The sequence below is a fragment of the Anas platyrhynchos genome, chromosome Z (genome assembly GCF_047663525.1).
Source record: "Anas platyrhynchos isolate ZD024472 breed Pekin duck chromosome Z, IASCAAS_PekinDuck_T2T, whole genome shotgun sequence".
Lineage (NCBI taxonomy): Eukaryota > Metazoa > Chordata > Aves > Anseriformes > Anatidae > Anas > Anas platyrhynchos.
The window spans coordinates 21,651,268-21,675,192 of NC_092621.1; the positions used below are offsets into that span (position 1 = coordinate 21,651,268).

Below are 23,925 nucleotides of genomic sequence, written 5' to 3' on the forward strand. Positions count from 1 at the left end.
CGGGACACATTATTGATCTTGACTGTACACACAAAAGATCTTTATTTTTGTGCATATCATGGATCGCTGGGTTCTCTGTATTTTGCTGACTCATATCTCCTACAACAACTAGCTGTAAATTGTAATGCACTGTAGTAATTATAACCTGGGAACTCACTATTGAAATTGCAACTAGATAGCTTTTGTTCATTCCCTATGATAGAAAGCATCATTAGCATTTTAAGCTTTCTGCTTACAAGATAATTTTTCGAAAGTGTTTAACTGTAGAGAAATTCTACATTAAAGACCTACACTTTAGGTTCCAGAAGGAATATACAAAAAGAAATCTCTAAGTAGAATGAAAGCAATATATTCATTTTTGGAAGCTGTGAACATATTACTATAACATTAAGATTTACAGAAAATAAAAGCAAAATTTTACAATCAAGAAGATTCTCCTAAGCATGCTGGACAGTACAAGTAGTAGACTGCAGTGTTCTATTTCTCCACAAGAGAACTTACAAAAACCTACAGGGTATGGTAGTAATCTGTAAAAAGAGTTTATAAGACCTGGGCAAAGAACTTAAATCCATGAAAAGTGTTATTATTATAGACTATATTACAAGCTATAATTAATGATGTTTCTTTATCTAATCAACTTTGTAACACTTCTCCTAAATTTCTAGCAATTGCTAGGATAGGATGAATAGACTACCAAAATGAAATTTCTAATTTAGCAGATTATTATCTAGGTATCAGGAGCCCTAGTCTACTGCACTGTTGTTACTTGGAGGAGCTGTGTTATCTGAGATGTTACAGGAATGTAAACAGTGAAAAAAATGTAAAAAATGGTGTGTTGCTATTTAAATATATATATTTCACTTATTTTATAGAAACTTTAATGAAAGACCTTGATGTAATAACAATTCCTAGTAAAGATGTTGTGATGGTACATGAGCCAAAACAAAAGGTGGATTTAACAAGGTACCTAGAAAACCAAACTTTTCGTTTTGATTATGCCTTTGATGACACGGCTCCTAATGAAATGGTTTACAGGTATGTGTAAATGCTTCTTTTTTTTCTTTTGTGAATATTTTTTTATTTTATCCCTCATTTATCTCCCATGTCAGTAATTGGGTCATGGATCTGACCCCTGTTATCTGTTACCAGATATGTACATTGCTATCTCCATTCTTTTGTCTGTATACTTATATTTTAACTCTGCTCATCCTGAATTTTCATCTGCAATGTCATCGCCGTTTCCACCTCTGTTGACCTCAGTCCTGTTCTCAGTCTTTCTCCAAGCCCAGACTTGACAGACAGTGTGTATTACCTGCCTTCTCAGCCAGTGAATGTTTGAACAACTTCATTGCTACTCCATCCGCCTCAGTGTTATTTTCTTATTAATTAGTATGTGCATGGCACCTGGGGCATGAGTCATTGCTTTTGGTCTTCAGGAAACTTGGAATAAAAGGGCAGCACCAGCCCCAAATACCTTGCTGTTTGAATATAAGATAATTAACTTCTGGAAACAAATCAGAAGAGGGTGGAGAAAAGTACAAAAAAGAGCATTGCTATGTTTTTCATATTGCTGAGATTCCTGAGCTGTTGGAAGAAGTGTAGGTGATGTAATGCAGACCTACATGGAAGCTAATTTATTTTGTTCAAAATGTTATAGCTTTTTGATGAAAAAAAAACAAAACACAACAGCAGCAAAGACACACACACATGTAGCTCCAAGGTATTTGGATCTCTTTTTTCCTTTATTCTTCCATTTTACTTCCACATCTGGCACAGAATAATATACACAACACTTCAAAAACTTGTTTAGAAGTAGCTGTTTGCATTCTACCTGTCACTGAATTGATTAGATACACTAGCAGGCAAAGTTACGACAATAGGGTAGGTCATAATATTGGTATACAGTCTAAATATTGTGAAGCATTTTGTGAGGAATATTGATATTAGAATAGAATTTGATGATTTAACTTCTCCTTAAGCTTTGAGAGTGCTTTTTATAACCCTAAGGAGTATATATTAATTTAATATACTAATGGTTAGTTTTTAATCCAACAGTTAGGAAGTCAAAGTTGGCATCATATCCTGGTGGATTGTGGATGAAATTCTGTCATTGGATAAGTGAAAATACATAATAAAAGATTCATTAAAAAGCCTTGAAAATGAAAATTTGAGTCCTGCAGTTGATAAAATTAGGAGAAGAAGGATAGCAAAATGCAAATCTCTTTAGCCTGTTAGTTTAAAAGATTTTCATTAGTGTAAACTGAAGCAAAGGGAAATCTCCCTTGGAGATTTCTCTGTAATGTTTGTCTATCAGTGACTTTTCTTTCATCACATGGAAGGGCTGTGGGAGAGGAGAGCCTTATGAAGTTTGCCTCTTGCAATGGTTTTCCTCCTGCATAACAACCAGTTCTTTAATCTCCATTTTTCCCATTAGTCCTCATTTATCTTTGTGAGCATAGTGTTTAATGGTGAAAGGTGTTTTTGGCATACAGTGTTACCATATTTTAGTGTTCAGTTTCTTCTGGATAGTTTTTATTAGTTACATGATAAATTAATGGTAATATGAGAAAATATTGAAATATGTTTGTACTCAGCCTGAAACAATCTCTGGCCTTTGTAGTAGTACAGGGTTTTTTCTTCTTCCTCAGATGGCACAATATTGATTATTACTTGAAGGATAGTTTGCTTCAAGGTCTTCTGTTATAACTGAATTAAGAGCAAGATAGGTGTCATGGTAGGCTGCCACTGTGGGGAACAAAAAAATGGTATGACTAGTTACTCCAATTTTCTTCTGTATGATAAAATTAATGTATTTGTATACTGGAAAACATTTTTCAGTTTGTCAGGAAAAAATCTAATATTCCATTTTAGTAGTTTAATTTTGCCTAATTTGTATTTTAAGTATTTTGAGTCCTTGAGCCACAAAACTGAGTTGCAAGTTGTTCTTTTTTCAATGTTAAAAAACTTTTAACACTAGTTTGAATGGGCATGCATTTTGAATATTTAAAGGAGAAACAAAGTTTATATATCTAAAAGATCAAGGTTGCAAAGGAAGGTTCTGGCAGAAGGAAAGTTGGACTGCATTTGGCTTGGTAACATTAAGAGTTGTATAACACTTTATGAAAACGTTTCTAGTTATGATTGTATTCTGTCTTCGTTTAAAATAGATAATATAAATACCACTTTTTATAAATCAAAATGCATAATTTCAAACTCAACAGAGATAATGGAGTATGCTTTTTAGGAAAATAGGCTTCTTGAAATTCATATTACAAATTTAAAAGAACAAACAGAGAGGTGGAAATATCCTGTTGAGGACAAATGAAGTATATGCTTGGAGGAAATAAAAAAGAAAGACTAAGGCTGATCAGAAGTCATCTGGTGCATTCGTTTTTTGGTTTTTGTTTTTTTTTTAAATGATGGTGCTGTTACATTTTGTATAACCCTTGGCTGCTGAATAGGTTGATCTTGCCTGTATACTTTTTGTAAGTAATTTTGTGTTTGTTCCAAAGTGAAATAAAAGGAAACATCTGGAAGAAGTTTAGAAAGAGAGCATTAGAAGAATGTTGCAGAGACTCTTGCTGTAATTGTTTAATAGAGATAACCCTCCATTAGGTTACACTTTGCTTTTCAAGATATTTCATGAAATAACAGTGATAAACAGCTAGAATTAGGAATAGTAACAGAATGTGTTTTTTAAAAGCAGAAGTTAGTCCTTTAAAATAGAAAAATAATACTTTGGGAAAGTTTTTTACACATCAAGCAATACCTCAGGTATCTATAGATTTTTCTGTTCTGATGAGCTTGGTTATACATCTTCTGAGCCTTTTCTCAGCATATGTATGTTCTCAAGATATTAAGAATCTCAATGCTATTTTGGCCGTCTGTCTTATAACATTAGTCTTAGAAGCTGATTTAGAAAGAAAAGAAATAATTAAAAAAGCATTGTAGAGGGATTTTTGTAAGGGCAAAACTTAAGTATTTATCTATTCTGTTCTCCCGCTCCCATATTTTCTAGTGCTGTCTATTTTTTTTAGGAAGCTGCAGACTCCATGTAGTAAGCTGTGCTGTGTTGCGTTATTAAAACAAGGACTTTTTTTTCCTCAGGGCTTAAAGGAGGATTATATTGTTGTAGAATAAATGGGAGACACCTTTTAGCTTTTGTTTAATGTTTTAGGATACTTTAATGCCTTAGAGCTGTATTAGCTCTAATTTGGAGATGTTCTTTGGCATCTCAAAGTACAGACCCAGTTCTGTCATTTGTGGCCTTATGTTGTCCCTGTGGTAGTGGCAATTTCAAGTGTTTCATTTTCTTACATGCTTTTTTTTTTTTACATTCAAGGTTTACAGCTCGACCATTAGTTGAGACCATATTTGAAAGGGGAATGGCCACTTGTTTTGCATATGGGCAAACAGGCAGTGGAAAAACGCATGTAAGTATTTCTTGCACATGTCAGCAATATACTGTTTTTTACATACGATGCACTTGGTTAAATTCTAATAAGTAACAAACACTTAAGTTATGGTTTTGTGACTTTAAGTGTTTTTTTTTGTTGTTGTTTTTTAATGTAGACTATGGGTGGTGACTTTTCAGGAAAGAACCAAGATTGTTCAAAGGGAATATATGCACTTGCAGGTGAGACTTTATTGGTTTGTTGTCTTTTTGCAAATTAGTTGAGGTCAATAAATTTTCTACTTCTTATTGTGCAAATATAAGGTTCTACATATTTTGTGTTACAGTAGGGATTTAGTAATATATAAAGTAGTTCCTAGCTGTGTAGTCTTTACACTGTAAAGGACATACAGATTATTTCCAAAATGTAATAATACTAATGATTAATTGAGTTTACCATTTGAGGTCTTCAGTATCTTCCAATATAATCTGGCAGTTTAAATACAGTGTTTTAGACTTGGTGACTGACCCTATTTATTATACTAGCAAGTTATGAGATTTGCTGTATAATAGACTATTATATATTAATGAGTCTTTACTAAATGAAAATACATAACTAGATTTCGTTTTAATTTGGAAATATATTCACAGCTCGAGATGTCTTTTTAATGCTAAAGAAGCCAAACTATAAGAAGTTAGAACTTCAAGTATATGCAACATTTTTTGAAATCTACAGTGGTAAGGTAAGTACCTGATCTCTTGCAGTGAAAAAACACTTCCTCAAAGAGATTACGAACTTATTATGTAAAAGGTTTTTTTTTTTTTTTTTTTTTTTTTCCTCCTTTTGGTTCTGAAAGCTTTATTTCAAATAATTCTTCACAATTCCCTTCCAATCGTATTTTTTTTTTGCATGGGATACTTTACATAGTTTGATATGGGATTTGAAACAAGTGTCTTCTAAAATTCCTCTTTAACTGTTCTGTTTCCCCCCTCCCCAAAGGTTTTTGACTTGTTGAACAGGAAGACAAAATTAAGAGTATTAGAAGATGGTAAACAGCAAGTCCAGGTGGTGGGATTACAGGAACGGGAAGTCAAATGTGTTGAAGATGTTCTTAAGCTTATTGAAATAGGCAACAGCTGCAGGTATCTCCCATAGCTTCCACCAGTTTTTCATTGTAAATTAAAGAATCAGAACATCTCTTAATTTCTGTGTCTGCATAGTGATTGCTTTTTAATATGCACTGGGGTTTTTAATGATGTTGGCTGCAAGTAATCAATCTGCCAGCCTTTCAAATAATATAGTTTAGACTCTGTCTCCTAGAGAGAAATAAGAACTGACTTTTCTACAGGATACGAACTGTGTGCATTTATGTAACCAGATTACTGACTTAAATTCACATTATTTTTCATCTGGAATACTGCCAAATTCTTCAGTTCTAAAAGGCCTTGATATATAGTGACAGAGGTTAAGCATATAACTTTTATTTTTTGTTAAAATCCAGCTTCATTGTTTTTAAAATTAGCTTTTTGCACAGACTGCTGCGTAATCATTTAAAAATGCCATTGGCGTTTTGCATGTAAGCTTTCTGATGATCTGAAATCTTTGAAGATCTCATTATTCTTGCTTTTAAGATGCAGGTAAAACACTGTAAATCTTCCATTTCTATATGAAGAGATGGAAACATAGGTATAACTGTACTATATACATCAACTTATTAAGGTTATATCTCCAGTCTTCATTAGTATGTTAGACATGCTGTAAGTATATACGAGAAGATACAGGACTCTGCCTTGAAAAAACTAACATTCCTAGCACAGTATGTTTAACATGTGTGGTCCTTCATGTCTTCATATGTCCTCCCCATCTCTCCTTTTGTTTAAAGGACATCTGGTCAGACATCTGCAAATGCACACTCATCACGAAGCCATGCAGTGTTTCAGATTATTCTCCGAAGGAAAGGGAAATTGCATGGTAAATTTTCGCTGATTGATTTGGCTGGAAATGAAAGAGGAGCGGATACTTCCAGTGCAGACAGACAGACACGGCTGGAAGGTGCTGAAATTAACAAGAGCCTTTTAGCACTCAAGGTAACTGAAATGTTTCCATTGCGTTTGAGTAGGTGGAAGCCTTCCACATTTAATAGCAATGACTATTTAAATGAGTGTTTTCGAAGGCTTTGCTTGTCTACATTGTCTACTGATGTGACAGGTAAAATAATGTATTGATTTTTCCTCTTAAGTGCCTGACAGAACACCTGGTAATTACTGAGTAGAAACATTGCAGAAACATTGTGATATCAACTTTCATGCAGTTTTAAAAACAAAACAAAATAACGTGATTTTTAGACTTTTCTGATACATACCTAAAATGAGAGCAGATAGGAGGAAAACTGACTGACTTTGATACTAAAGGTGTGAAATAGAATCGTAGAATCATTAAAGTTGGAAAAGACCTTCAAGATCATCTGGTCCAACCATCACATTACTACCAATGTCACCCACTAAACCATGTCCCTAAGCACCACGTCCAACCTTTCCTTGAACACCCCCAGGTGGTGGACACTCCACCACCTCCATGGGCAACCTGCTTCAATGCCTGAGAAGAAATGTCTCCTCACGTCCAACCTAAACCTCCCCTGGTGCAACTTGAGGCCATTCCCTCTAGTCCTATCACTAGTTCTCTGCGAGAAGAGGCCAACCCCAAGCACTCCACACCTTCCTTTCAGGTAGCTGTAGAGAGCAATGAGGTCTCCCCTGAGCCTTCTCTTCTCCAGATCAAACAACTCCAGTGCCCTCAGCTGCTCCATCTCAGGATATTATTTTTGTTAAATAGATTTTTTAAAAGATAAATAATAAAGTTACCTTTGTGATGTATTTGTGTCGTAGATTTTGAGGGAGAAGGGAGAGTAATCAAGTAAGAAAAAATATCTTCCTCTTTCCCCTCCACAGATTGACTCCCTAATGGAAAAAACCAATAGGTATAATTGCTAATAGTTTCCAAGATACAGTTTCCAAAGTACAGAGTCGACGATGTTACTGAGTACAAATACCAAGTTAGAGTCATGACCAGATATCTCATCGTCTCATAAGCCATTGCTACAACACTCAGTACCATAATGATCTGAAAACAGGGCCCGTAGAGGATAAACAACATGACAGAGAGCAAATACGGAAAATAATGTACTATAATACTCAATTTGGAAAACAGGCGCAGCAGAGTTGAGATTAAAGCAATCAGCATCATGACAAGTGACTATTAAGCAGGTCTAATCCTTACACCAATTTTAGTTTAACACACTCTGGTCAGATCTGCCATTATCTCAACCTTTTGGGCCCCACATTGGGCGCCAAAAAGACTGTCATGGTTTAACCCGGCCGGCAGCTAAACACCACGCAGCCGTTCGCTCACCCTCCCATCTCCCTCTCTGGGACGGGGGAGAGAAATGGAAAGTGAAGCCCGTGAGTTGAGATAAAGACAGTTTAATAGGAAAATAATAATAACAATAGCAATAACAACAACAACAACAACAACAACAACAACAACAACAACAACAACAACAACAACAATAATAATAATAATAATAATAATAATAATAATAATAATAATAATAATAATAATAATAATAATAATAATACAATGGTGATAATAGGTAAGTAATAATAGTATGTACAAACAAGTGATGCACAATGCAATTGCTCCCCACCTGCTGACCAATGCCCAACCTAACCTCTAGCAATCCGGCCCCCTCCCCCTGACTAGCCACCCCTAAATATTGTTTAGCATGACGTCAGATGGTATGGAATACCCCTTTGGCTAGTTTGGGTCACCTGTCCTGGGTCTGTCCCCTCCCAGCTCTTACTGCACCCCCAGCCTGCCCATCAGCAGGACAGAGCAAAAGGCTGAGATGTCCTTGGCTCAGTATAAGCACTGCTCTGCAACAATTAAAACATCGGGGTGTTATCAGCACTCTTCTCATCCTAAGCCAAAACACAGCATTCCACCAGCTACTAGGAAGAAAATTAATTCTGTTCTAACTGAAACCAAGACAATTTGTTTGCTGAATTGATTGAATAAAATTGTTTTGTTTTCGTTGTATTTAAGTTACTTGCTGATTTTTTTCTGGCTATTGTCTTCAGCAAACATACAGCATAGTTCAGTTTCATGCAACACATCATTTTTAATTACAGTGAAAATTTTGTCTGGTGCTGTATTGGTAGCTGTGATCTAAATTAAATGGAGAAGGGGAAATAAAAATTAGTGGAGGTCTTGCAGAAGTCTTGAAAGCAGTATGATAAGATATAACTGTTTTGCAATATGTTAATTTTCTGTTTTTCATGTGCCTCCAAAAACATTGCACATCTTTTTCTGTTTGCATTCAGTAACCTTGAAGTTACTGTCAAGCTCAAATTAAACGAGTATGTTATGAAGAGGTGGTCTTCAGTGCTAACCCAAGACTTGCTGCTCACATGTGTATGTCAGTCCTGTCTTAGCCCATTCAAATTTTTGGTACAGAAAGCTATTTCTGTAATGTTCCTACATGGAAGTAGTGTTGTTGTTTTGTTACCTGGTTTACCATGCTGTGATTAAAAGAAATACGGTAAAAACTCTATTCAAATTTAAAAGCTGGCAGTGTTCTCCTATAATTCTTTTACTATTAAGAAGACAACAGAATTCAATTTTTTCAAGAGTGAGCAAACTAAAAATCGTCACAGTAATTTAAAATATCTTAATTAAACTTGTTGGTTGCTGTACTAGTAACTCAACATGCACATTTGGTATTGTCTATCTACTTTTCTCCTTTTCTAAATATAATAGTAACGTACAAAAAAATTTCAAGGAATGCACTGCCTTGCTCATCTATAAGTATTGGTCATTGGTGAGCCTTTTAAGTATTTGCATGTGAAATTTACATTCAACAAGCTTCAGTTTTTCTGTCTACCTGAGCTATGTGCATTCTAATAAGTTCAGCTGGTGAGATTTTAAATAATCACATTAGATAAGTCCACCTTGCCATTGTGTTTTTTTCTGTTCTGTATCATGACAATTTTTTTCTGAGCCCTTTTTCAGTTCTGTTTTATACTGTTTCATGAGTGCAGTGGTTTCTTGGATTATCATCCCATGGTTTCTAGCCTTGCTTTTGGAAGACCTGTTTCTAGAAAATTTCAAAAGTTTAAATTCAAACTTTCTTATGTAAGAAGTATTTTATTAACTATTGTTTGACCTCTGGGTGGTCAGAAGTGATGTTTAAGTTATAACAATGGCATTTTTGCACTTCTGGACTTTTTTGCTGCTATAATTTCTATAGTAATTTCATAATAATAACTTCTGCACAGTATTTTTTTCTCTGGAACTTTCCAACCAATTGCAAATTTTAGTTTAGCCTCATGCCTTTTTTATGAGTGAAATATTACCCCTGTTTTTTCAAAAGAAGTATTTTGAAACAGGAAACCGGATTATCAAGTGTCTTCTGACATTGACTACATCACCATAGAGCTGTACTCCCTACATTTGTGACCTGTGGGAGCTTTCAGAAAGTTTGATCACTGATAATACATCTGAGCAGTAAAGAATGTCCAGGATAGAGCCAGAATCAAAGCTATTCTTTTAACTGATAAGAGTTAACGTTGGCCACACAGCCTTGGTGGAGGCTGTAGATCATTCAGGCTTTTACAGCTGGTAGTCAGAAACAGTTTGTCTGGATATTTAACATCAATACTGAGTTTGTTGTTGTTGCTGGATACAACAGGAATAAACATTTCAGGTGAGATTCAGGAGCTTTTAAAGCTCCTAAGGTAGAAAGTAAACTTAATGAGAGGTAAAAAAATCTAACAGTTCTTGAATCCAAGCTTTAAAGGTAAACTTTAATGATGTCTTAGAGGACAGCAAGATAACTAGGGCATGCATTATCTGATTTCGAATTGCATTTTAGTACGTAATTTTCTTTAACATTGAATAAATAGAAATCTTTTTGTTCTTTCAGGAGTGCATTAGAGCCTTAGGCCGAAATAAACCTCATACACCATTCAGAGCAAGTAAACTTACTCAGGTGCTAAGAGATTCATTCATAGGAGAAAACTCCCGTACCTGTATGGTAAGTATGTTCGGTTAATTTTATGTGTTTACAACTAAAAAAAGAAACAAATCTAGGAATATAGGATATCATGTTTAGAGCTGGTCACTTGCTACTGGCAATCTGTTAGGCTTAAGTTAATCAACCTGAGAAAATAAGAAAATAGACCACTTCATTTGGTAGGAGTCTTTCAGCAGAGATGTGTCCTTGCTCCCTCCTCTACTTTTTATTGGCCTTTCTTACTGCTTGTTCTAATTTTCCAGCTAGGGTCCTAGGTAGGAAACACTTCTAGCTTGAAAGGTGTTTTCTTAATTACTATTATTATTGTTTTAATGCTTTCCTGATTAAGCTGATGGAAGTAGAACATGCACCTTTCATAAGAAAAGATTTTGGAAAGGTTTTAGGGACTTGTAGGTTTTTGTTCACTAGTTCTCACAGTACTTCATACAGAGACATGCAATCAAAGGATCTTTTCAAATATACACTTGTTATTTTCATTAGTAACTGACGCATACCAGTGTTAGAGGTCTAAACTTAGTGCATGCAGTAGTGGGCTCTTTAAACTTTCTAATCCCCTATTTCTCCCAAGGAGGAGAAATTCCTCTCAGGATGAGTACCTGTGCTCTTGTACAGTAATGTCAGTAGTAGGATGAAACAGAAGACTGGGATTATCTGATCTTCCTTTGTTTCTGATGCTGTGCTGCCAGCAAAAGTGTTAGTGTGTTGGATCTTAGAGGTGTTTGTCCCGGGTAGTGCCTTTTTTGCTCTTCTAAAAAGAGCAAAGATGTAAAAACTGTACTACTGAGAGAAGCTAGGACAATTAATTGTACTGATCTTGCCACTCTGGCCTGATCGCTGTTGTATTTTTGATGAATTCTGAAAAGAAGGTGATATTTTCAATATATTTTGTGTAAATGGAGAAGGAAAAAATTTAAGAGATTACAGCTTAGCTATCAAGTATTATTTACAGAAATTTCTGCATCCAAAAAAAAAATCTCTACTTAGGAAAATAATAGTGATATTAAAGATAAGCATTTGTTCAGGTACAATTTTAAGCTGTGACCAAAACAGCTCTCTCCAATCAGTATTCAGTCTGCTTGAATGGAGAACAGCCTTTGAACATGCATGCGTTAAAAAAAAAAATCTGATTATTGCAGGCAGGATGCATTAAACTTACTTTCTTCTGAATCACATATTTCCCTATTTCTCTTTCTGGGGAGTCTTATTTTTTCAGTTAGAGTTTTTAGTTCACATGTGATATTACTAAGGCTGATCAGATGAGGGAAATTGATTGAAATTTCAGTGAATTCTTAATGTGTCAGGTATGGTTAAAAAATTGAAGCTGAAGGTTTGACTTGATATCTCTATTCTTGACATATTATTGTATAAGGACAACTGTACACTGTAGGTGGTGTTTGTAGAAGTTGTTAAATGAAACCAGGGATTAAAAACAAAACAAAAGTTAATTTGAATTCATCTACCCTTTCATCTATACAAAGTGATTTATTAACGTGTGTTTTGTTTTCTGCAGATTGCTACAATTTCTCCAGGGATGGCATCATGTGAAAACACTCTAAATACATTGAGATACGCAAATAGGTATGGAAAATATCATTCCTTACAGTTGTACTGGCTGTTGATCACTGAAGTTTGGAATACTGTTGTTCCATGATGTATAATTTTTTTATCTACTTGAATAATTTTAGGGCACTTGCATTTCATAGTAAGACTAAAACCTTACTTAAGTAAGATTATTGATCCAGACTCACATTTAATTTAATTGGTCTTTTTTTTTTTTTCCAAGCATTACAATAGAATTGTTAGAAACTGCATTTAAACCAAAAGTGGATATAGCGTGTAGTGCAAGTAGTGTGGAAGATGCCACTATTCTTTTTGCCCCTGCTCTGGAGGCATTGGCACTTGAGTTAGGTGTAGTTGGTATTCACAATGATTCCCTGGAGTGCAGGCTGAGATGCCTTTCCACAGTATGTATTTTCATCCCCTTGGAATTCCATGCGGTTGCCAGGCTATTTCGTATATATATCAGCTAGCTTATTCTAATTCTAAACAAGATTCCACAGTTGCCGTAGCCCTTATTCTATACTTCCTAACTATTTCTGAGATACCTGGTAAAGAACTGGTTAATCCAATGGTGACACTATAATCAGTGTAGAGAAATTAGCACCTTCAGAGGCTGAGTCAGCACCGCTGAGACTCTGCTTTCTGAAAATATGAGCCTCTCTTCAATGAAAGGAGCCTTTCCCAGCTGGAGTTCTCTTTTGTTTCATGTAGATGGGGTGATCTTGTGTGTGCTGCAGTCAGATCTGCTACAGTTTTTCAGCAAGACCCAGAGACAGCAAAGAACAAAGGAGGCAAGCTAGCATCTGGGCCATTAGCAATCCTTTTTTTTTTTTTTTTTTTTTTTTTTTTTCCCTCCAGAACAGGCTACCATCTAGTGGCCTGGAATCACGTTTTCTTGCCTGAATGAAAGAAAGCCAGAACTGTTTCTCTTGGTTGTCTGGCACCCCTGGCTAATCACTAATGAGCAAAAAGGGTGATGGAAAAGCTCACCACCAAGTCCTCATGTAATCCAAATTTGTGCCTGGATCAAAGGACTTAGTAGCAAATCTGTCTGGGTTGGATTTGTCTGTGTGATTCCTTCCTTTTGAAAATGATGCATCTAGTCAAGTTACTGCAGTCACAGCGATGAGGGAGTTCCATGTTCATCAAGACCCATTACATCTTCCTCTCCCATATAGCATACACATTGCTGAAGTGACTTAAGAAAAAATGCAAAAAATTAAACACCGATTTCTAGTTGCATTGAAACTGTTTCTTTGCCTTGGTGTCAGATTTGTTTGCTGCTGCAGTGTAAATGCTGTTACAGGGTAAATGCCTTTCACCATAGAGTTGTTTCATGTTTTTTGTCTACTTTAAGTTGTTTTGTAGCAATGTATCAATTTCATAATACAATTAGTTCAGGTGCTGAACACAAGTGTATGTGCAGTGTAAGACAGTGGGAAGGATAGAATTTAAAATATTTATATATTTATTTATTTTAAAAGGAGCAGCATAATTGAATATTGAATGTAGACCAAATTTTATTAGCTGCACTAACTGAAATCTGGAATTACTCTTCTGAAAATACTGCTACTGTAGTCTCCTGTAGATTAGCAGCACTGGTTTTGCTCAGTTTTGTTAGTGATCTGCAACTATTTACAGATGGTTTAAGTAAGTTACTCTTCCTCATGTTCTGATTTAAAAATAATTTGTTATATTGTTAGACTATCAAAAAAGAATGCTAAACAAAGAGTTGTCATTTAAACTGTGTTTACAAGGACATTTTCTCTTAATTTGCTGCTGTATTTTGCTGCTGCAGAGTAAAGGAATTTGGAATTAGTCCTTCGGACATTCCCTTCTCACAGGGTAGTGGCAGTCGCTCTGATCTCTCTCCTTCCTATGAGTATGACGACTTTTCTCCTTCAATCACCAGGTCTACTTCATTCTATACATGGAATCTTATTTTTAAGTTTTCTTTTTGGCTACGTAATTTTACAGACCAACCTTTCATTAGTTCCCTTGCCTTGAGTCACACATACTTTTTGTTTTTATTTTGTTCGGCAGGTGATGGTTCTGCATGATCTGCAATCATCTTCCCACTATTTTGTTCATCCTCCTTAAACATCCACACTTTGTATCCAGGCTTGCTATTCTCCATCATACATTAAAAAAATAAATAAAAATGGTGATGTCACCTTTGCACATTTAGTGAACCAAATCTGACTACTCTGTTTAAAGGATAATTAAGATATTTTCATTTTTGAAAGTATTTCAATTGAAGGATGTATTCATCCTCTGAAATACTTGGTTGCATAGTATTATTTTCTGTAGAGTTTTGGTGGGTTTGCTTATAACAGCTAATTGGGTGCTGCTGATTATTATTTTTTTAAACACAATTGTTTGAACAGAAAAAGAAAGATGGTCAGGTTTTGGGTGTTGAATGAGCTTCTCTGTCATACATTATTTACTGCTAAGAAGTTGATGTTGAGGGTTTGAATATTTTTGCCCTCAGCATTTTAATGAATAGTGAACTCTCAGTTTAAAAAATGCTTTTTGCTGGAAGATGGATTGTAATTCACAAGTAGCTGAAACTCAATGGTCCGTGGTTTGTTTCTTTGTTTTTCATTAACATTTTCTTGGTACAGTAAATCTGTGAAGGTGGCATCATCATCTGTATTAAGTGAATTAAATAGCATATGAACTCATAGAGCTTTATTTTTGGTGGTGGCTACTTCGCACAGGAAGTTACTAATTGGAAAATGAAATATTTTCTGATTGTAGGGTGAAGGAGCTGACAGTTGATCCTAGTGCTGCAGGAGATATCCGTCCCATTATACACCATACTCCCAATCAGATCGATGACTTGGACACACAGTGGGGAGTGGGGAGCTCTCCTCAGAGAGATGATCTAAAACTGCTTTGTGAGCAAAACGTGAGTAGTTTACAACAATACATGTGGAGAGGAGATGATAAATACAATGGTGGAACAAATCCAGAGTAATGTGCTTTTATAGCTCATAAGCAATACAATAAAGTACATACAGCATGCATCTTTACTTTCTTACTTTACAGGTCGTTCCCATACAGAATTTACAAGTAAAAAGTTTTTTTCACGAGTGAGAGAAAACAATTCTATTTATCTTCCTCACTTATTAGGACCTCCAGTGTCTAAGCAGTGTCTGTTCTAGGCTCTTAAGGTTTTTAGTGTACGTTTTTTGCAGTATAGCTTCACCTTATATTAGGCAGTTTGACATATTCTGGGATACTTGTCCATTTTATTTAAAACACTTGTGGGTTTGAGCATTATTTTCCATGCATTTCAAGTGAGTTTGCCTTTCTCTGCATTTAGGAATATGGGTACCCACATTCCTCTTCCTGAAATCCTGATTTTCATGGTGTGAAACCCCAGTTACCAGTCTAGGATTGAGCCCCACCATATTCCCAAAATATCTCTCCGGGCTGAATGAGTGAGATGCTGGGGCAGAGAGACATCTTCCAAAGAATATTTTTCTTTCAGTGATGATTCTCAGCTCTTGTTCTGGTTCCTTGAATGTTCATCAGGGATCAATGCTCAGTTTGTGAAAATGCTTATGAATGATTTAAAGAAAAATCTGTACTCTCATAACTTACATTTCTCAAGATTCTCTTCCTTCTCAGACATGTCTTTGTGATCTTACTTGTATTTTCTCTCATGTTAGTAACTAGCTCTAGAACGTGATCTATGTGATTCCTGAAGTTTCCCACAGACAGATATCCTTTCACATGCTTTTCATTGCTCATGTGGAATTCAATTAAACTTTACAGTGTATTTTTAGAAAGATGTCAAAGGCATGGTATAGAGAGCCATACTGTCTTGCTAAAAAATTATTTACAACATACCTAGTGCTTTCCCCTTTGATTATTAATTATTTATTTCTACCGAAGTCCTGTTTACCCAAATTTCTAATTCCATGCTCTGCATTCTTCTAATGTATTATTTAGAGGAATTAACTACACATTTTTTAGATTTTTCACCTTAGGTTTACTTTTTTTCCCCAAGGGATGAACTTGATTTTGGTATCTTGAAATGTATTGAATGTGTTCTCTGTTTTGAAAATTGTTGCCTCTGTTGTGAAATGCTCAAAAAAAACAGTTTTCTGTAGGTGTTAAAATCTACTAGAAATTACCATTCTTCACTTGTAACTTTCTCTTTCCACTACTTTCATTCATTCTTCTGATGTGGGATATTCTACACTCCAGTATTCACAAGGATGGCTGGCTGAGAATGTCTAATGAGTATGAATTAAACTTAACTCTGTTAACATTTTGATTTTAATTGCCATCTCCCCCCATATCTGGAGAATTTCATGTAGAAACATAAAATCCCTGTCTTTGTTAGGGTCTGCCTTCCACATATTTCTTTTTTGTGCTCAGTGATGGGATGGAACGTGTTCAGTGTATTTCTTGTAGTCATGGCTCTTTCCAGACTAATAAGCTTACCTGTTGTTTGTAGGAAGAGGAAGTTTCTCCACAGTTGTTTACTTTCCATGAAGCTGTGTCACAAATGGTAGAAATGGAAGAGCAAGTAGTAGAAGACCACAGGGCTGTCTTCCAGGTAAGAATGGATCTACATTTTGTTTTATCCTAATCCAGGAATTTTGTTTTTTTCCAATTGAAGCAAATATCCTGCATATGCTTTGTGTATATGATGCAGGGTATCATCTGGTCGTTACTTTGCAGTCAGGGATTTCTCAATTGTTTCATTACACTATATCAATTGTAGCAAACAAATAGGGGCAGATGTTTAGATCCGATAACCACTAATCTTTATCCCCATGATGAAAGAAAAGCATATTTTTCCAACAACCTAGAAATCTAATAAGATTTTCCTTTTCTTCTCACAAGCATTCTAAATAGGTTGTGTTCATTGTAAGAAAAGTTATTTTGGTTTTAGTACTGAGATACTTTCTGATTCAGTCCTTTTCCAGCATTAGTGGCTCTTTTATTTTTTTGTAGTTTCAGGAAGCTCATTCAGATTGATCTTGAAATTTTCATTTCACTGTCTAATGCATGCTAATATTCATATTTAAAAGCTGGAAGTTAATACTAATGTTTCTGTTAGCACCATTTCTGTTGATGGTTTGGTCATCTCTCTCAAGCTGCTGTAATATTCCCTCCAAGTATCCTTCTGTGATATTCCCATCTGAACTACTCAGATTCAGAAGAGACCATTATTTTTCTAACTGAATGTTTGCTTCCTTTTTACCGACACATAAAGGTTTTCACTTGCTATTAGTCAGGGTCCTTGGAAGGAATATTGCCAACAAAGTACAGTGCTAGTCAACACCATGGATCCTTTTACATTCACAAAACAAATTATAATAATAAGCATGAATTACTAGTTTTCAGAGAGAAATGCGAGCTGCTTCTGTTTATAACCCAAGAGTCTTTAGGCAGGCTGTCCATTTGGCACATCTGCTGCAGGAGAACAGCAGAACATTAGACCTGTGGGGAATACACTCATCTCCTCAATGTGGGCATTGAACTTAATGGAACACTGATGTATGGTCACATAATACAGTAGGATGCTAAAAAACACATTTTCCAACAGATCTAGAGATTTAGTTATGAAACACTAGTCCTGAAGTGAAATGTGCAGAAGTGTGAAAGTCAAACGCCATATGCCATAGCAGTGTCCTCATGCCTGGGACTTCTCGAGAGACAAGGTGCATTAATTTATGATGTTATTGCCTCTGTGTGTCCATCTGGCCTTCTGCTGGAGATTACTGTTCCTCACAGCAGTCACTAGAAGGAAATGTGTTCAAGCCTCAGCTCCCTTAGTTCGCAGCATGGCTTGTTAGCTTATGCTATTGGCGGAGGTGTGCTGCACCAATACAGAAGCTACAACCTGTACCAGGCAGACGTTGTCTTCTATCAGCTTTCTTCTGGAAGCTATTGATTGTGGGATACAAAATACCCTATCCTGACACAAACATCTAAAATGAACGAATTGCGCTCTAATTGTGTCCATCTTGCTTTGATTCTGTGATGTATGAGTTTACATTAGGTGTCCTAAAAAATATACATGGGGTTTGGACTGTATTTTTTATATTACTTGAGCTACTGAGCACAGAGGGAAAGACTTAATTTTAGTATTTCAGGCCCAGCATGCCTAGAATTGTCTGCTGCTTTCTTTTTTAAATTAAAGCATTTCTAATAAGATCAGTTCTTCTAATCATAGCTTTGCACAGTACTGTAAGCTTTCAGCTCCTGTTTGTATTCTTTGATACAATACTATTTTTTTTTTAATTCCCCCTTTTTGGTAATATTTGGAATACAAATGTGCTTAAGAGCTGGTTTAACCAACCTTTACAGTACTCAAACCTATGTGGGGAGTTAGCACAAGCAATAGAGAGTTTAAAATAGCCCTTGTTTTACACAGCTTCTCTCAAAACTGCTTTTGAGCGTGGACAGAGTTGTCTTGTCTCCTTGACTATAGTAATAAGACTGTGATCACTGTCAGTGACAAATAGCCCCTATTTAAAATTGAAGACTGACTTCAGAACCATGTAAGGTTATGGTTGCTGATAGTTTTGCTGAAATTAAGAAACTGTGTAGCAAACACACAGCTTTGTTGAACTGTGAATAAGGATTCGTTTTAGGATTGAAATTCGGATATTGAGGTGACTGTAGAAGTACGGTCATCCTGTGAAAAGGAGTAGGTCTTTGTTTTGCACCTTGTACTTCTGCCAAAGTATTTAGTTGTTTATTGTTTTTGTTTGTTTTTAATTTTAGGAATCTATTAGATGGCTAGAAGATGAAAAAGCACTTCTTGAGATGACAGAAGAAGTAGACTATGATGTGGATTCTTATGCTACCCAACTTGAAGCAATCCTAGAGCAAAAAATTGATATTTTGACCGAACTTAGAGGTAGGTTGCTTTTAATCACTTTTGTGGGGGTTATTAGCAATGCATAGAGTGTACTTTTATTCTGTGATCTTTTTTTCCTCTTATGCTGTCTTGTGGAAGGAATGTTTATTCTGGGAACAAGTTCACATCTGTGTTGCATTCATCCTAGTTTAAAAGAAAAGGCTCTTGTTTTACCTCCAGGAAATATGCACTTGTTCTTGCAACTTTCCCTTTCTTTTTCTTCATTCCAAAATAATAAATGGAGGAAAATGAAAATACAAAGGAAGTGCACACAAAAAAAAAGTAATGTAATGTAATAAGGAAAAAGTACTTGGAAATCCCAGTTCCTGCTCTGCTGCAATCTGTAGTGTAGCAGAGTCTGCTTGTTTTTTAATCTGTATGTTGTTAACGTAGTTTTTTTATACAGCTGCATTTCTGCATTAATTCTGCCAGCTTTTTGTTGAAAAGCAAAGTGCAATTAATTCTTAGTACCTGTTCTGTTTGTCTTCTAAGTCAGGTTGTCAGCTTAATACCTCATAGAAGGTACTCAGAGCTTAGTACCTGAGTATCTTCATTTTTGCAAACATATCTTTTTAGAAAGATAACTCCTTAGAAGATAAAATCTTAGATTTTACTCAATCTCAGTATCTGCTGTAAGTTAGAATGAATCAAACAAATCAGATGTGGCCTGCTCAGCAAGTAATTCGTAATTACACATTCCTTTGCTTCATACAAACTAGCTGAGGGCTTCCTCTTCAGGAAGAGACAGCAGTAGTGAGAAAACACAATTTAGGTGACTCTCTGCTCTTCTAAAGCTTGTTGGATACCTCTTCTGAAACAGTGTTCTGGAGATAAAGGTTGTCTAAAAGATCCTTGTGTGTTTACAGGTAGGATGATGTTTATAGAGCTTGCGAGAGGGAGGAACTGTTAAGTCAAAGATTCTTTCTCCCAGTAACTTCTGAGTTCTGCTCGTGGCACACAATGGCTGCTGCATATTTCAGCTGTTCTTCCTGTCCTTTTGGGACTGATTTCTTTACATTGTTGTTTTGGTTTCCTTCTTTGAATTCTGGAGCATGTTACTGGGAAGTTGCTGGGAGTGGAATAGAAATATGAAGGATTGCCATGCTTCCTTTCATAGGTTTCTCCCCCCCCCCCTCCTGCTAGTTATGATGAAAAGTATAAATGATGTGCTTATCTACTTAGAGTGAAAAATTTCAAAAATGTAATCATAAATTCATTCATAGGAAAACAGAATTTATTCTGGTGGGTGTTAGGATGCTACTGATTATACACTAAGATATTTTTTTTTCTGCTTTTAAAGATGGTTGGGAAGCTGCTGGGAAGGAAAGGGAATTATGCTGTGCTCTCCAAGTTAGAAGCAGAACTGAAACACAAACAGGTTACATGCTGGCAGTGCAATTGTGCAGCTTCCTGCCCAGAGACTAGGCAGGATAGCATCTAAGAAGGTACCAAATTGCTAAGCTGCTTGTTTTATATGGTGAGCACTGAATTTAAGTTTGAGTCCTCTTGCCATTTGTAGCTTCAGCAGCTTTTCTGCAGGAGTGTTTTTTTTGTTTGTTTGTTAAACACTCAGGCAGGGATGTGGAACTTCAGGGCTCTTCAGGGCTCAGTTTCATGATCTGTGTTGAGAACAGGCACATCAGTACTCATTCTCTCTTTTTCCTTAAAGATAAAGTGAAATCCTTCCGGGCAGCTCTACAAGAAGAGGAACAGGCCAGTAAACAGATCAACCCCAAAAGACCACGTGCCCTTTGAAACGGGCCTTTGCTGCTAAAGGAATCCACAAACCTGTACTGCTGTAGCACACATTTGTTACAAAACCCAGTGGCCGTAAGAACTCAACTACTTGAAAGTGTAAAAACATTAGAAATGTCTGTGGAAGTGTCCTGTTTCTTATTCACCTGAGTGACATTTTCGGTTTTGTGTGAAATGCTCCTATGATGTCTACAAAATGCTTCTAGACCAGACAGCACAACCATGCAGGGTTCAGATCTGTGAAGCACTTTGTTTTGAATATTTCTTTATTCGAATTGTGAATTTTTTTTTGTTTGGAAGTATTTACCATGTTTTTAATAATGAAGTAAAACTGTGGACATTAAAATGTCACAGTATTTCCTTTAAACTATGTTCAGTTTTGTTACAAAGACCAGCTGTGCAGTTTTGTGTTTGCGTGCATGCACACCTCACTAGTGGTTGTACATAACTTCTCTTCTACATACAGCTGTGCTTACCTTTTTCCATTCTGTCATTCTGTGCCTTGATGAAGGCTACTTAACCCTAAACATCCTCTTTTTGAAGCACAGCCTTAATAAACAACATTCCTTATTTGTCAATATAAATTGCTTTTAGTGTGTGTACATTTTTAATGTGTTTTGAGACTTTTTTTTTTTTTTTTTGGTGGTTAGTTCATTCATTTCACAGGATGTGCCATATCATTTGAACAGGAACCGCAAGAGCTGTTGGAGTGGACAAACAGCTGGACATTCCATCCTCCTTGTAAAAAAAAATCTGGATTTTAGATTTATTTGAACACCGTAAAGAATGGTTATATAATTCTAACATTTTTCTCTGTAAAAACAAACAAAAAAAATCAAACAAAAAACAGAAATATAAATTAGTTGATGTATGATAAAGGGTAATGTTTTAAGTACTGAGGAGAGTTGTATCTTAGGATAATGCAGATAAGCAGTATGTGGTATGATGTGATAATGCTGTCGGAAAGAAGGTACAATCTGACCTCTGTGTATGATGCATAGGATAACTGTCAAAGTTTGGGGATATAGCTGAATAAATATGTATTGGCCTTTCACATACTGTTAAAATTTGGCTTTTGATGCATGACAGACTTACATGTACATTAACTGTAGTTTGCAGGTAGTTTGAGTAGCTCTGTTGCTTTAATAAAAAAAAAAAAAAAAGTAGCTAATGCCTATTTTTCCCTTTGTATACGGTGCCAGCAGCTGAAAAGTGAGGTAAAATTGCATCATTTGAGGATTTGCACAATACCTCTACCTAGTGCTAATAGAAATCCCTGAAGTACCCGAATTCTCACAAATGGCGCCATGTATATCAGCACTTTTTAACTGGTGGCACTCAAGTTATTTTTGCAAAGTCGGTATCCAGGAAAGATTGACCTCTCATGTAAGAACTTTGTGTCAAATGAAGAGTTGTAGACCTCTCTAGGAGTTCTCCCTGATTCCAGGAGTTCCTATCAGCAGACTTTCCCTTGGAACTGTTTAAACATTACTTTTGGAATACAGGCCTGTATGTTTGTGCCAGGCCTGAAGGAAAATAAAGGGAAGGCAATGAAAAGAGAGTTAAATGAGCCAGGAATTCCTGTAGTGTTTAATGTTTGTATCTCTCATAGGAAGGTAGGCTATGGGAAGCTATTGTCGCATCATGGTTAAATCAAAAAAATCCTCCTGTGTGTAAACATGAAAACTGAAACAACAATGTAGATTTTACATAATGTGTTTAATAAATTAAGCTATTAAATGAATTACAGATGAGAATTTACTTCTATGAAGGCTCTGTTCTGCTTTGGGAAGGGTTGAGCTTTGTAAACACATGTGAGTTGTTGCACTTTTCAAAAGGTCTCCGATTTCAAAATGAGTATTTACTTCTGGAAAAAAATATTCTGCGCAAATTTGTAGTGTAAGAAGAATTCCCCAGAGCACTGTCCTGACTTTATTTTGCAGCAGGTCTCAAAGAAACGTCACACAACTTCCTGAGCATTTGGTTAAGAACATCATTCATTGCAGTTAAAAAAAATAATTAAAAAAAAAGCAGCCACTTCTGTTAGTGGAGGATAGTACAGGTCATTGTATAATACCAGAGGGTTTCTTTGAAGTTGCTTTAGAGAACTCTTACTTTTACTTTATAAAGAGCCTCTAAAGACTGGGGCATCATATGTGGGAAACACTTGCTTCCCTACTACTCCTGCATGCCAAGCCAAGAGCCACAGCCAGGCTGTGGTTTATAGCAAGTAGGAAAGATGAGAGGCAGAGAAAAGGCAGACAGATCTCAGCACCTTTTACTAAACCTTGTAAATTATGTGGCCTGTGAGTTACCAGCTGCAGGTTAAAATCATGTCTAGTGGCTGTTAAGAGACTGCCTCTGTGATAGTGTAGAACTAATCTTTACAGCACTGAGGCTGAAGCAGTGACAATTAAAATAAGCAAGTGAATGCAGCTGGTTGTAGCACTTGAGTTCTGTAGGCCATTGTATGATGGTCAGGCATGACTAGGACTCAGGCAAGTGCGTTCTGTTTCCTGTGCTGTAAACCAAAAGCTTACAAAAAACACGATGCATATATCCTGTATTTGTTCCTTCTGTGTTGGGCAGCTTAACCACTGCTCACAAATTGGTTCTATAGGCAGGGAAGCAGCACTGGAATTGTTACAGTATAAAATAATTGAGCACTCCTTCAGGATGCCTGCGAATTCAGGCAGCGTTTCTGAATCACTGACCTTTCAACTTGCATGAAGTGAAGTTGAATACTACACTACTTTTTGTTAATCTGTCTCTTCTGCATTTACTGGTAAGATGCCACACATAAAACAAATGACTTATCACAGAATCAGAGAATATCCCAAGTTGGACTCAATGATCCTTGTGGTCCCTTCCAACTCCTGGCTCCACACAAAACCACCCAAAAATCAGACCATGTGTCTGAGAGCGTTGTCCAAACACTTCTTGAACTCCACAGCTTGGTGCCATGACCACTGTCCTGGGAAGCCTGTCTCCGTGTCCGACCACCCTCTGATATCCAGTCCTGATATCCAGCCTTATGGTAGTTAATACATAGCTATGCCATCACTTGCTTCATGCTACAGAGTTAATGGTTACTGTTTTCCTGAATTGTACGAGAGATCAAAGTGGAATTTTCTTTTGATGGTTGCTATGTAGAGTTAACGCGAACTTCCTTGGGAAAAAACTCTGCCTTGTCCTTAGTAACAAATACATAATCCAAACTATATTAAGACACTTCA

General features: G+C 36.1%; 1 protein-coding gene across 8 annotated transcripts in view; it reads left to right on the forward strand.

Moving 5' to 3' along the window:
- Positions 1 to 22,433, forward strand: part of KIF2A (kinesin family member 2A) — a 66,043-nt gene extending 43,610 nt beyond the window's left edge. For 4 of the 8 annotated variants that reach the window (XM_038170418.2, XM_038170417.2, XM_072030897.1 and 1 more), the window contains exons 9-20: positions 873 to 1,035; positions 4,343 to 4,433; positions 4,573 to 4,636; positions 5,045 to 5,136; positions 5,394 to 5,536; positions 6,277 to 6,481; positions 10,375 to 10,485; positions 11,996 to 12,063; positions 14,806 to 14,956; positions 16,517 to 16,618; positions 18,799 to 18,934; positions 20,604 to 22,433. In XM_038170418.2, coding sequence (XP_038026346.1) covers positions 873 to 1,035; positions 4,343 to 4,433; positions 4,573 to 4,636; positions 5,045 to 5,136; positions 5,394 to 5,536; positions 6,277 to 6,481; positions 10,375 to 10,485; positions 11,996 to 12,063; positions 14,806 to 14,956; positions 16,517 to 16,618; positions 18,799 to 18,934; positions 20,604 to 20,689 — 1,412 coding nt within the window. In that variant the 3' untranslated portion in view covers positions 20,690 to 22,433. Of the gene's footprint in view, positions 1 to 872; positions 1,036 to 4,342; positions 4,434 to 4,572; positions 4,637 to 5,044; positions 5,137 to 5,393; positions 5,537 to 6,276; positions 6,482 to 10,374; positions 10,486 to 11,995; positions 12,064 to 13,843; positions 13,958 to 14,805; positions 14,957 to 16,516; positions 16,619 to 18,798; positions 18,935 to 20,603 lie in introns of all 8 variants that reach the window. The other 4 variants (XM_072030896.1, XM_038170415.2, XM_072030894.1 and 1 more) reach the window with 2 other exon arrangements.
- The last annotated feature ends 1,492 nt before the right edge of the window (positions 22,434 to 23,925 follow it).